The following is a 13,910-nucleotide window of genomic DNA, read 5'->3' on the forward strand; positions in this document are numbered from 1 at the left end:
GAAGATTATTGTTTGTCAAGTATGTGAACTCTTCATGGTACATTGAGACCCACGGTGAAGCCGATCCGTGGGTGCAAGAGAATGTCACAGACAAAAAGTCTCACATCGGCTAGATTAGGGCCGAAAAGCAGCATGTAAGTCCAGGGCTGCCTACCACTCCGAAGAGCTCTTTTTGGAGGTGACGGTAAGCCGTAAATTTTTATCGAAGACATTAAATTCAGTTTTCCATATTGAAAACTTAAAAAATAAAAATATATTTTATTATATCTCACCGCACGCTCACAAAATCATAACATCTAATATGATTTATTAACATCGTTGAGCTCTACATACTCCATAAATCCTTATAATAATGTATTAGCCATGATAAACATATTTATCGCTTTGCTCAGCTTCCATATTTATTCTGTTAGTTTTTCTAAATAATAATAAAACCTCATGATGTCAATCACTTTAATATTCTATATAGAAATCTGTTGTGAGATATGTACTTCTTGGCATAGAAATGAGACGCAAAAGAACACAAGCAAACACAGATCGTTTACGTGGTTCGATCCAACTGGATCTACGTCCACGGGAGGGAATCAATCAAATATTTCACTAAGGCAAAAGAAATGGAGAATACATAGCTTATACATAGAGATGAGCCCTCATCTTCCTTCGATGGCCTCCCTCTCAAGCGACACCTTGATACAAGGCCTCAAGATGCTCTCCTCCTCTCTAACTCTATAGCTATTCTCTCCTCCCTTTTGTGGTAGCTCAAGATATCTTCTCCCTTACCTCTCCTAAGCCTCACACCCTTAAGATTTCTTCCCTTTGCTCTCCTAAGCCTCACACCCTCTCTATTTATAGAAGCAAGAGAGTGGTAGGTGGAAGGTAGGTGAGCGGTAGGTGAGTGGTAGGTGAACGGTAGGTGAACGATAGGTGAGATGTGGTAGGTGAGCGGTACCACATTACAAAAGTGTCCTTTTATTTTAGTTCATTAATTGGGGGTCAAAATAACAAAATCAAAGTAAATTATTTCTTCTTATATGTAATGCTAAAATGATCCTTTATGCTTTGACTGAGACTGCCATTAATGCACGGAACAAGCTTTAATATCTGCTTTTTGGGATCTTTGGTTTCTCAGATCATTGATGGCTGATCACAGCAGTTTTAATTTATCTTGGAATTATTTTTTCATTCTCCGCAATTTATAATTGCGCTGATTTTTGTAATTCTACCTTTGTTTCGTGAAAAAATATTACATCCTCAAGTAGAGTTATGTGCGGAGTTGAATGAAATCACGCCACATAAAAAAAAAAATTCTGCCCGGTAACACAAGGGAATGCTTCTCCCATGTTATTCAGGTGTTATTGTGTGTTATTCAAGTATTATTAATGTGTTATTATGTTATTATAACAGTTATTATAACATATAACATCGAGAATATTCTCAGAATATAATAACACCTAAATAACATACAATGACACGGAATAACAAGAGGATTATTTCATGTGTTATCGAGCCGATCACCTCTACGGCTTAATTTCATTAGACTCCGCACGTAACTCTACATGTGGAGTCCTGATGTAATATATATCACTAGTTTAACTATTTTAAGATGGTATCCATGTAAATTATATTATTATTAACTTTTGGGTCCACTTGCTCATTGTTTGCAAAACTACCATCGGTGAACTAGGAAACAAGAATTTATTGTAAATAAATATATAAATAAACTTTATCTATTCAATACAATTTCCTTATCTTTTTAATTATAATTTTATTTAGTTATCAAAATTTAAATAAATTGAATAAAGAAATTATGGGAAAAAATCCATTTATGAATAACTAATGTCGCCTTTTGTTATTGTTCTTATCATAAAATAGGAAGAAGTTGACTTTTAAACAAAGCCTGGTAATAGCAATAATAAATTATAATAAAGAAATTTAATTGACCAGTTAAAGCGTTGAAACTTAATGAACCAATGAATCAAAGTTTCAGATCTTCTTAAGAAGTATTGTAGTGAGCATAAGTAATGGTTAGAAGTAATAAAATATATGTAATTAATTATCTTCTTCATCCTTATTCCTTTTATTTCATCCATATTTAGAGTGATCACATATGTTGTCGTTGGTTACTGAAATATCACCAGTTGGTCACATAAGACGTAATTGATGACTAAAATATCATCAGTTGGTCACATAAGTCGTAATTAAATACTATAATAACATAAGTTAGCCACAAAAACTGCAGTGGGAAGCTACAGTAGTAATTAGTCATGGAGACCGTAGTTGGTCACATAAGCTGTAATTGGTAATTACAGTAATGTCAGTTGATTACAGAGGCCGTAGTTAATGACTGCAATAACATCAGTTGGCAACAAAATTCATTCTTAGATGGTAATTGCAGTTGAAGTTAGCTACATAAACTGTAGTTAGTCACGTAGGCTGTAATTGATAGCTACAGTAGCAGTTAGCTACAAAGGTCATAGTTATTCACATAGGTCGTAGTCAGTAGTTGCAGTAGCAATTAGATTCATAGGTCGTAATTAGTTATATAAATTGTAGTTGATATCTGCAATAACAGTAAACTATATAGATCGTAGTTAGTCACATAAATTGTAGTTGGTGCTACATCAGTTGGTGGTTGTAACTCTTTTCCCGAATTTACTATTTTATAGCAAAGACATCATTTGTCAGTATATGATGTAAGGAGAAGCTTCAGAAGTTTGAAAGAAGTCTTCATAGTTTGAATACAACGATTGTAAGCAGTTGTCATCGGGAGTTGTCACATAATCTTCAATACTATGTTATTTATTTACACCATATTTGGAATATACTTATGTATTGTATTTGGGATATACCGTTACACTGTATTCACAATACATCATTAGCTAGCAGAGTTTTCGAATGGTGGCTAACATGGGCGGCCGACGACGATCGACAATGGCCGACGAGGAGTGTTGACAGTGGTCAATGACTACTGAGTTCAAAAGTTATCACCAAAACTTTAATATGACGTTATCCATTACACAACATCTGGCATACGTCGTTATACCATATTAGAGATATATCGGTGATGGTAACTAGCAGAGATGGTTGGCGATGGTTGACGGTTGCTAGCTGGCGGTAGTCGGCGTTGCTGGCTGGCGGTAGTCGACGATAGTTGACAACTACAAAAAGTCGAGAGTTATTGACAGATCTACAATCCAGAACAACATTATAATTTAACTTCTCCCCTCTCATGTGATGAGAGGGAATCTATATATATGCTTCAGGGGTTGGGCATTTTGATCCTTTAGTGACCCAATCATCTGATTAGATGACTCATATTGATTCCTTTTGATCATAAATTTTTTTTTTACTATTTGAGAGTCTTAATGACCATAATTAAAAAAAGTTTAGGCTCGTTAGATTCCTTTCGTCGAGACGCTTGGTTTGATTATAAGTAGCTCAATTTTGGATTTCAATTGCTCATTCAATTAGTGATCTTAAGCCTATAAATAAGACTTTCATGACTTGATCTAAACTTGATTGGACTCATATTGAATCAATTTTGGTATCTTCGGGTTTGTATTGTCGAGAAGGTCAATTTGATTATAAACTTGTTGAAATCAGAGACATAGATGATCATAATTTTGAATCGAATATTTCTTGTTCAAAAAGTTTCCTCGAAATTTATGTCAAATGATAGAAATTATTGAAGACATATCAATCATAATTTTAAAGGTTGAAATATATGATAGTCTCAAACAAAAACTTAGATATTCATGCAAAAATTAGAACTTTAAATCACTTTCTATTGTCATAAATTTTCTAATTTGTGATAGTATACATACATGCATACATATGTATATACGTACGGGCAGAGCCAAGACAATCAAGGTTGCAAGTTTTGATTCTCTTGGTTTGAAGCATCAATGATTTGAAACTTTGAGATAAATTGAATTGTAACAATGTTAATTAACTTCCATGTGGAGACCCCCACCAAGCTCTTAGGTTCATTGTGTTTTGACTAGGTTAATTTAAACGAGTTCAATATAAATAAACTTTGACATAGTGCCTTCAACAATTTTGATTCATTCCTCTTAATATCACTAAATTATGCACGTCTGATTTTTAGGTTCCTTCCACATGTAGAAGAAGATAATGTCAAAGGAGAAAAAATTAGGAGAAACTTGAGCTTCCATATCTATAAATGAACTTCTTTTAGGCTCCTCTAATTTGAGAGAAAATATTATGTGTGGAATTCACATGTATGAATTGGTGGATTTTGGTGGTATTTGATTGAGTTGCGGGTGGTATTACACCACAATACTATCAAATACCACATGATCCGCACCTATCTTGTCCACACTTAATATTTTTTCCTAATTTGAACATAAGTATATGATGTGGGTTGGTGTTTAATTTTTAAATTTTATATTTACCTATAAATGCCTCTAAAGAAGGAAGATTTACATACATTATAAATGCCTCTAAAGAAGGAAGATGTACATAGATTGAGGTTGTAAATTAATCAATCGAGCTTGAGCGAGCTCAGGTCTGGCTAGTGTTCGACTTGTTCAAAATTAATTATGTTTGAAAATGACTCGTGTTCATGTGAACAGTGTGTTTGTTTTTTTACTCGATTTACATATTCTTGTTTGTATTTGACTTGAAATTGACTCGTTTAAATTAAATAGAAAAATACATGTATAGTGTTTGATTCAAACCTTTGCCATTTCTATGAAATAAAAGACAGAGAACCACATAAGCAATGATGATTTAAATTTTAGATATAAATATATATAATATATTATTATATAAAGAATATATATAATTTCCTTTATTTTGAGCTTGGATCAAACAAAGGGTTATTTGTATGCGGCTCAATTATAAATCAATCTTAAGAAAGTTATTTGTATTCGGCTACCTTAATGAATGAATGATTCGAAGACGAGCTACTTAACTAGTCAAATAGATGTTGTTGATCATGAACAACAGGCTTTTTCAACGGCCTTACATGCATACCACTCAATTCTTATGTATTTACATATTTAAAATCCAAACTATAATTTTTACATACATATCACTTTACATGAGCATGAAGAAGGGCATTTAACTTTTTAAAAGTTTAAAATGATGATATTTTGATATGATATGAAAAGTTTGGATGGTATACATCTAGAAGGTAAAATTTGGGTGTTAGATATTTAAATGCATAGGAATTTTGTGTTATGTATAAAAATATGCCATAAGGATATGGGAACATTAGTTTTTAGTACCCAATTGCCGCTTCTCATCAAAGCTTGATGGGAAGAAATTTTAGCCAAGAGGTCATATGAAAGAGGCAAAAACATCCATGATTGGTTGGAAAGCATGTATCATAGAACAAACCAAACTTTCCTTCTAATGTTTAATATGTAATTAAAAAAGTTTGACTAAACATGACAAGTTATAGATAGATTTTACTTGTGTGGAGTTGAAAATAAGACCCAAAATGAATATAAGAGTTTGGGGCAATAGTTTCATGCATCAATTGTCTAGCATCACCCACAAATTCTATGGTCGCAGATCAAACATAATGATGTTCTTGTCAATAAAGTTGATATCTATCATCAATAAAAATTTTGAAAACCTTTACCAAGAAAAAAAAAATGTCATTGCATGCCACTCGCCACTACAAAAATTAAACATATTTGTGTTAGCTAGAGAAAACACAAATTGGATGCTGATATGACGATATCTAAGGGTTATTGTCGGATTTATGTCCGGTTTTTTTTGTCGTTGAATCGGGGGTTAGTAATTTTATTTACGTCCAATTTATATTGAAATATTCTGAACAAATAATTTGCGTGAGTTGTTGCGTCGTAGTTGCGTTTGATTTGTCTATACCGTGCACCAAAATTTACGTCTAAAAATATCAAACGATTGGATTACTGTTGAATTTGCGTTGGAAAATTTCTATCAATTTCACGTTGAAGTTTGCGTCTGACTACATACGCAAATTCGATGCAAAACCCGTAATACAGAAAAAATTCTAAATATTGGTAATTTTTCCACAACCTAAACAAGGATACATTTCACATTGCATACCACATTAAGTAATAACCATACCACATATCAAATCTTTAAAAATTATCATTAATAAAAGTAAGATACTGTCACAAATCGTCTCAAATAAGAATAGAAAAATTAATTCAAAAAATTCTACAACAAATGTTCAACATAATATTTACAAATTAAAAAAAACATAAAAAAAATACTACTCATCATATCCATCCATCATTCTCCTCCTCCTACTCCTACGAGGATGTCATCGGCTGGTTGCCCCAACTATTTGCTAAGATCTCCGCCAACACACTATAAAGTTCTCAACTATGTGTTGGCCTTCTAGCATTTGCTTGCACAACTGTCAGATCTCTTCATTCATTGCAGCCACCTGCCTGAAAAGAGTGTCCTGGTCTGGCTGTGAGGAGCTCGAGGAACTAAGAATGAGACCACAGGAGAGCTTAGCCTCAAAGGCCATAAACCCTCCCCTCATTCCTCCCTGTCGGGTGGGTCCAAAGCTCGTACTCGGACTGCACAATGGTAGACTAACTACCACTGTTTTTTTCTAAAGTTTGGGACTGAGCGACCAAGTGCCTCCCTCAGAGCTGCTAAAGCTCCTCTTGCATAAGGAAAACCAACGTTTAATTGACACTTTCAACATTTAAAGTTAAAATAAACTTTTAATTTAAGGTTTTAACTTATGAAAACCCACCAAGAATGCTCTGAGAACCATTGTGTGGTCCCCAGGTGCCGATTAGTTCAAATATGCAGCTTCGGAATAGAGGGAACACGACTCAACTTCTTGGCCTGTGCAGCGTACAAAAATGATTATCGCTAAAAAAGTTACTCCAACAATTGAATTATTTTTTAAATATCGAAGAAAATCTTACTCGCCGCCTGTAGTGCTCCGTTTGGGGGATCGATCCGCCAATATGGAGCGCAACTCCCCTGATCCCCTCCATCGCTTGGTTCACCCGATTCGCGTGTCTCTTCCTCTTATAATCAGAAGATGCCCAAACTGTAGTCAACAAATCCTAGAGCCCCTCAATAGTCCAAACAGGCCGCTCGCCCCTCCGGCAGGCTATTGTGAACATGTTAGCACGGTGATGCCTGCACAGAATCTTGAAGAAACAATGGATCTACTGGTTGTGCTCGTGAAGGACCTCTGCAACATTAAAATTAATCCAAGTGTTAGTATAAGAAATTAAATCAAATATACAAATTTAATTAAAATTAAATGATCGTACCTCAAACTCTCTGAATAACAAGTCTTGAGTGAGTACATGTATCTGCTTCCATGACATATATGGCTCGTCGTACTTGCTCTTGATAATCTCTGTGATGCAGGTGACAGACTTGTGGAGACTCAATCTGCTTAAGAAACAATTTAGTTACCAAAAAAACTATAACATGAAGAATAAAGGTAATACAATGTTAAAAAAAACTTACCAGTCACCATCTGACAGTAAGTGTACCCTCGGCGATGAGGGGGCAGGAATCGACGGGTCAGGCTCAAGAGGTGTGATAGCAGCAGGTGGGGGAGTATGTATGAAAGCAACAGACGTCACATGAGATGGGGCATCATCAAGTGTGGGAGCAGGTGCCACAAGAGGGCTGACAACAACCGGCGAGGGAGAAGGTGACATAGAAGGTGTGGCAACAACCTGTGGAGGAGGAGGTGCCACAGAAGGCATAACAATAGCCGGTGGGGAAGGTGTCATAAAAGGTGTAGCAATAGTGAAAGTAGCGGTAGAAGTAGATGACCTCCTCTTCCTGCAACGGTAGGTGGCCTCAAGGGTCCCTAAAACATGGGTCAATGATGTGGCTGACCACTTGTATCACCTGTGGCCATTTGTAAACAAATGAATGACATTAAAAAGATTAGTGCTGGCGAGGAAAAAAATCATAAGCAGAAAGAAACAGTGTAGTAAAGGTAAAACACAAGTAGCAACTATATCTAAAAGCAAGAAAAATGAGAGTAAGAGCTTTGTCTCAATACAACAAAAGTAACGTTTAATCTACATCAGAACAACATTATATCCAACTATATTACAGTTCAAAGCCTTAAAAATATAAATACTTAAAAAGAAGTTATTGTCACAAATCTTAATTATCAAAAGTTTACAGCTACACCTATTTCAATATAAGTTCAAACATTTCATAAATTAAAAATACATAAAAACACATTCTAATCCTCCTAATCATCCTCCTTCGCTTTATCCTCCTCCTCGACTGCAACAGTCACTGTTCGCTTGCTCCAAGTATCTTCTATATTCTTAGTAAGACATTATATTCTCCACTCAATTTTTTGTTGAACTTCACGTAGATGGTGAACCTCCTCAGCCATAGCAACGACCTGCCTAGCAAGCTCCACAGTACTTGGGTGCGACGAGCTCAGGCCACCCACAGAAGCACGAGAGTGCTCGATCTTCTTCTTCCCCGCCGCTTGCATCCATAGCTCAAACTTAGACTGCGTAGTGTTAGACTGAGTACCACTATTGCTAGCAGTGCTCGGGGTTTGGGAGGACAACTGCCTCTCCCGGGCCCGCTCGTACTCCTCCTACATAATAGAAGCTAATTATTAATCAACATTTTAAACATTAAGAGTAAAAATAAATATGAAAAAAAAATCAATTTTTACTTACATTTACCCATTGAGGTGACTCATCACAAGCACCACCTGTGGTTATCTGTAGCAGGATTGTCAACAAAAAAATCAGAAGCAGTATACATAAATAAAATGAGGAATGTGCTCAATCTAAATAGGTAACATATCGTATCTATGTAAAAAAAAAAAAAAAAAAAAAAAAAAAACCCCTTAACATCAAACCTTCAATTTATACCAACATACAACCTTACCTACGCATATAACTCAAAATATTTTGACATAAATAATTTTGTTTATACAAACCTAACACCTGAAGTACAATATTTACATGCATTTTATTGAACTCTTATGTATATACATACCTAGCTGACACCAAAACTTCAATTTATACAAACACCTTACTAAACATTAAGAACTTTTCTCTATTGCTAGACTCTTTAAACAAGCTTACACGAAAATATCATTGGGTTTTTGCCTTTTTAGGTAGACCCATTAAATGAAGAGTTTCATATACTTGGGGAATGCTTTTGCAGGTCTACATATTGAAAAATTTGATGTGACTTAGGTTTAAATGCGTGTTTTTTTTTCATTAGTAATTGACATCAATAATTTTTGGACTCGTGTCTTCTATTAGTAACTTCTTAATGCAACTAATACATCTAATTATCTTACCTCTCATTAAGTTTATTAATTTTAGATTGACAATTTACCTCTAACAACATATATTATAGAAGTTCCATTTCTCACTATTCTATCCTTCTCTAACAGCTCATCTCACCTGAATATTATCTAGAAGTGAATAAATATATATACCTAAAATCCCAAGCTAAAGCTAAAATCTGCATTACTCTAAACCTAACTTATGAATATATATTCCTAATACCTAAACTTCAAATGTTACATACATTCCATTGAAATCTTACGCATATACATTCTTAACACCTAAACTTCAAATGTTACAGACATACCAAAATTAAAAAAAAAAAAAAATCTCGAAGTTACCTTTTTCCGATCGACTAGGGTAGCGACGGATTTCGGTGGCCGGAGGGAGGAACGACGACCGGCGACGACGAGGTGCTGCGACCGACGATGGAGAGGTGCGGCGACCCGCGACCGTCGACGGTGAGAGGGAGGAGATGATTTTGGTGTCGCTGGAAGAAGGAGAGAAGACATGGACATAGCGCGTGAAGAAGAAAATGGATCAGAAGTCGCAAGATGAATTTTTTAGGTCAATTGAGTCGGCTACATCGTCTGCCTTGCATGTTTGGGACACTCTTATTGTCATTATCAGTAATTGGATAACATAGTTGTTATGATGATGAATTCATATATGAAGTGGAGTATCATTCATGATAACTAACTCTATAGAGCTATTTCATGGTAGAAAAACTTATCAAAAGACATTAAATACGAATCTTTTTTATAAGTTTCATAAAACTTATATCAATCCTCATTTGTTGTATTTCTTTTGTTCTCAATATCAACTATAAAAAAACACATTTCATGCTCTCTCATGATTTAAATATGATAAAATGGTGCTACCACGAAGTTGAGTCGGTAGACAAGTTCAACTAGGTTGGGATACCCCAACCCATTGTTGATAGCCCGATAGTAACAAGCATTAATGACACCACCAAGCCAAAAATCTAAAAATGCTATGCCAAATATTGTATTACTCTAAGAAAAAATAAATAATATCCTATGATTTCTTATATGCATATAATCCTCCATTTTATAGGAGTATTAATTGAAGTAATTATTTCTTTTGAATGACTTTGATGTTCATGCATTGTTTTGAATATTATCAACTAGATAAGATTTTTTATGATAAGAGTAAGTACTCCTTATATATTTGTTTTAATATTAGCCACTAATTATGAAGGCAGGCATTATGATGTTTCATCTTATGGCAACTCTAAATAATTAGGATAAGGCCAAGTATGATGATGATTAGGATTTATTTTTATTTTTAATATTGCCTATCCATGTCATAATTACATCAACAATATTAAAGTGTACTTCAAGTTTACATTCGTCGTGGTTTGTTATAACGAAGCTGCAAGATAGCTTCCGTTTTGGCTTCTTCATGATTAGAAATTATTGTATTAGGACAGCTGACGAAAATTTATGTCAGGTGTCCAATTAAAATTGACTATATCAAAATGTGAACCTCATTGAAATACAATGGTTGATTGTTTTTTAAAAGTGTGGGATCTATCCTAACACATGACCAATTAATTACAAATTTACTTCAGGTGTCCTAATGCAAATTTGTGTCAGGTATCCTGATGCAATAATTTTTTCTCCATGATACAAGGAGTCTGCTCTCACTCCTATAATTCAGTTGGAAAAAAAAATTTACATACATCCCACACAATTCTTACGTATTTACATATCTAATGCCTAAATTATATATATATGAGTAAGAAGCCTGATCAGCCAGAATTCTTATTGAAAAACAGCCTGAAGCGACATGCAGGCCACTAAATAACTTAAAAATCGATCACTCACCATACAATTTTTTTAATTTAAATAAAGAAAAAATTTCTACAAATAAAAAAATCTCAACTTGTACAGTTTACATCTGCTGAAATGACCTCATCTCTAAGAACAAAGTGAATATATATTATATCCCGAACCCACATCAAACAGTGCTCCCATAAATCTAATCATTCCATACTTATCTCACAATTTAATAAATCAAAAGCAAACAATGCCAACAAATTGGACTGACAAACAATAATCGTCATCTCCTCACAAAAAAATTTGAGTCTTGTTTCTTCTCCTTTTTACCCTTCTGTCTCCATTCCCTCTTTAAAAGCCATTAAATTTCTCCCTTCTGATCCACTCCAGAATCACATAAAGCATAAAAAGATTGAATCTTTAGAAGATCCAACCCTTCCCCCTCCTCTTTCAATGACGCCGGAGGAGGGATTGGATGCCTCCAACCTCTCATCGCACCATGGGCACCATCACCACCACCACCACCATCATCTCATGGATTGGCTTGAGGATTCCATCTCCTTCCTCCCCACCTTTCTCAACGAACCTTACTCTGTTCCTGAAGAGGTGCTCCCCTGCGACTGGTGGGTTCAGCAACAAAGCATGTCTTTGACCGCCGCCGCCGTACCACCTATTGCCATCATGGCCGCCAAGCCGGAACCGCTCCCTGAGACACCCAGATCGGAAATACCCAAAAAACGCAAACTTGCTGCGAGGCAAACCGCCGGCGAGCTTGACGAAGAACGTAAGCCGCAGGTGAATAACGGATCAAGGAAAGTGCAAGGAAGAGGAAGCTTATCAAACTCCGGCGGTGGCGGGGGAGTTGGTGGTGGGAGCAAAGAGGTGAGGTGGGCGGAGCAGCTTTTGAATCCTCTCGCGGCGGCAATCGATGCTGCGAACCTCTCCCGCGCGCAGCACCTTATCTACGTTCTTCAGGAACTAGCATCGCCCACCGGCGACGCAAACCATCGCCTCGCTTTCTACGGCCTGCAAGCCCTCTCCCGCTCCTTCTCTTCTTCCTCTTCTTCGCCGCTGAACTACTTGTCTACGGAACCTCGGCTTTTTCGCTCTGCTCTGATAAAGTTCCACGATGTAAGCGCTTGGTTCGCGTTTCCGAACTGTTTGGCGAACGCGGCGATTCTTCAAGCGGCGGCGTGCGGGCGCGCGGGGGCTGTGAGGAGCGGGAGTCTTCACGTTGTGGATGTTGGAGTTTCGCATGGATTGCAATGGCCGACGCTAATGGAAGCGCTTGCGAGACGCGGGGTCGGGTTGGTGGGGCAGGGGATGGTTCAGTTGACCGTGGTTGAAATTGGGTCGGGGGGGCCGTTCGGGTCGGCTCCGGCAGGTTATGATTTTGGGCCGCAGTTGATGAGGTATGCTAAGTCTATTGATTTGAATTTGAGGGTGGAGAGAGGAGGGATGAGAAGGGGGGTGGAGAAGGAGATAATGGTGTTGTGTTTGCAGTTTCGGGCCGGGCGGGTCGGGTTTGGGTTTTGGAAGATGATGAGGGAGATGGAGCCGGATTTGGTAGTATTGACTGAGATGGAAGAAGTGGAGGGTGGGGGTGGAGGTGGTGATAAGGGTTTTGGAAAAAGGGCGGAGTTGTTATGGAGATTTTTGGACTCGACTAATGTGGCATTTAAGGGGAGGGATAGTGAGGAGAGGACAGTGGTGGAGGGGGAGGCAGCGGGATTGTTGGAGGAGGAGGGGGATGAGGGGGAAGGAAGGGGGAGGGAGAGGTGGAGGGAGAGGATGGAGGGGGAAGGGTTTAAAGAGGAAGGGTTTGCGGAGGAGGCGATAGAGGCAGGGAGAGCTTTGTTGAAGAAATATGATGGGAATTGGGAGATGAAGGTTGGGGCGGATGGGGCCGTGGGATTGTCTTGGAAAGGGCAAATTGTCTCCTTCTGTTCGCTCTGGAAGCCAACTTATAAGGTGACGACCAGTGTTTTTGGTGGCAGAGCAAGAAGGCATTAGTTTTAGGTTCATTTGCTAATAAGATTGATGTTTTTTGCCTGAGATTCAGCTCCTTGTTATTCTCTCTATTTATGTCTCTGTTAAGTGTGCATAATTGGTTGTATAGTGAATTGGAAGGTATGAGATTTTTTGCTAGTAATAAAATTAGCGAGCTTCAGTCTTCTATGATAATGAGTTCTCTCTTTTGATCCCTCCTTATTTGTATAATGATTGTATTCTACTCTTAATATGAACAACCATAATATTAGAGCTCAGAGTATGAAGTGAAAGTGAGATGTGACTCAACTAGCATAATGAAGATGTTAAAAACATTAAGATGTGAGAGTACAAGTTATTTTTCTTAACATTACATAAAATTTCACCTACAAATCAATAAATGACACTCAAAAGAAGTGCAAGAATCTGCATTTATATAACTCAATAAAAAATATACACAGGGTATGACCCTATTATAATAATCATGTATATGAACATAAGTACAAATTATAGAAGTTTATCACTCTCACAAATTTAAGGAAGAGAAATTTAAAAGTCGATATAATTGTTTTGGCCTGATAGTAGTGACAAGCACTCAAGGAGATTATATGGTGTGTAATGGTGTTGCTGTTGAATGATAGTAAATAGTCAGACAGTGATGGTGGTTGGTGTCAGTTAATAATGGGCGTCAACTATTGGAGGGATGTTGGTGTAAGTTAATAGAAGGTGATGTTAGTCAGTTGATGATAGTTTAGTGATGACGAATGTCTGTGGTTATCAATGTTGCTTGCTGGTGAGCAAATGATGGTGATCATCATTTTGTTTGATAGAC

At 36.8% G+C, this 13,910-nt stretch overlaps 1 protein-coding gene across 1 annotated transcript; it reads left to right on the forward strand.

Moving 5' to 3' along the window:
* The first annotated feature begins 11,264 nt into the window (after positions 1 to 11,264).
* LOC110029217 (nodulation-signaling pathway 1 protein-like) lies at positions 11,265 to 13,102 on the forward strand. Its single transcript, XM_020731400.1, has one exon. It carries the CDS (start codon positions 11,543 to 11,545, stop codon positions 13,100 to 13,102), a length of 1,560 nt encoding a protein of 519 aa, XP_020587059.1. The 5' UTR covers positions 11,265 to 11,542.
* Positions 13,103 to 13,910: the final 808 nt, after the last annotated feature.

The sequence above is a fragment of the Phalaenopsis equestris genome, unplaced genomic scaffold (genome assembly GCF_001263595.1).
Source record: "Phalaenopsis equestris unplaced genomic scaffold, ASM126359v1 Scaffold000552, whole genome shotgun sequence".
Lineage (NCBI taxonomy): Eukaryota > Viridiplantae > Streptophyta > Magnoliopsida > Asparagales > Orchidaceae > Phalaenopsis > Phalaenopsis equestris.

Excerpts from the sequence above, each read along its gene's own strand:
- LOC110029217 (XM_020731400.1), top strand. The coding sequence starts at position 11,543 with ATGACGCCGGAGGAGGGATTGGATGCCTCCAACCTCTCATCGCACCAT.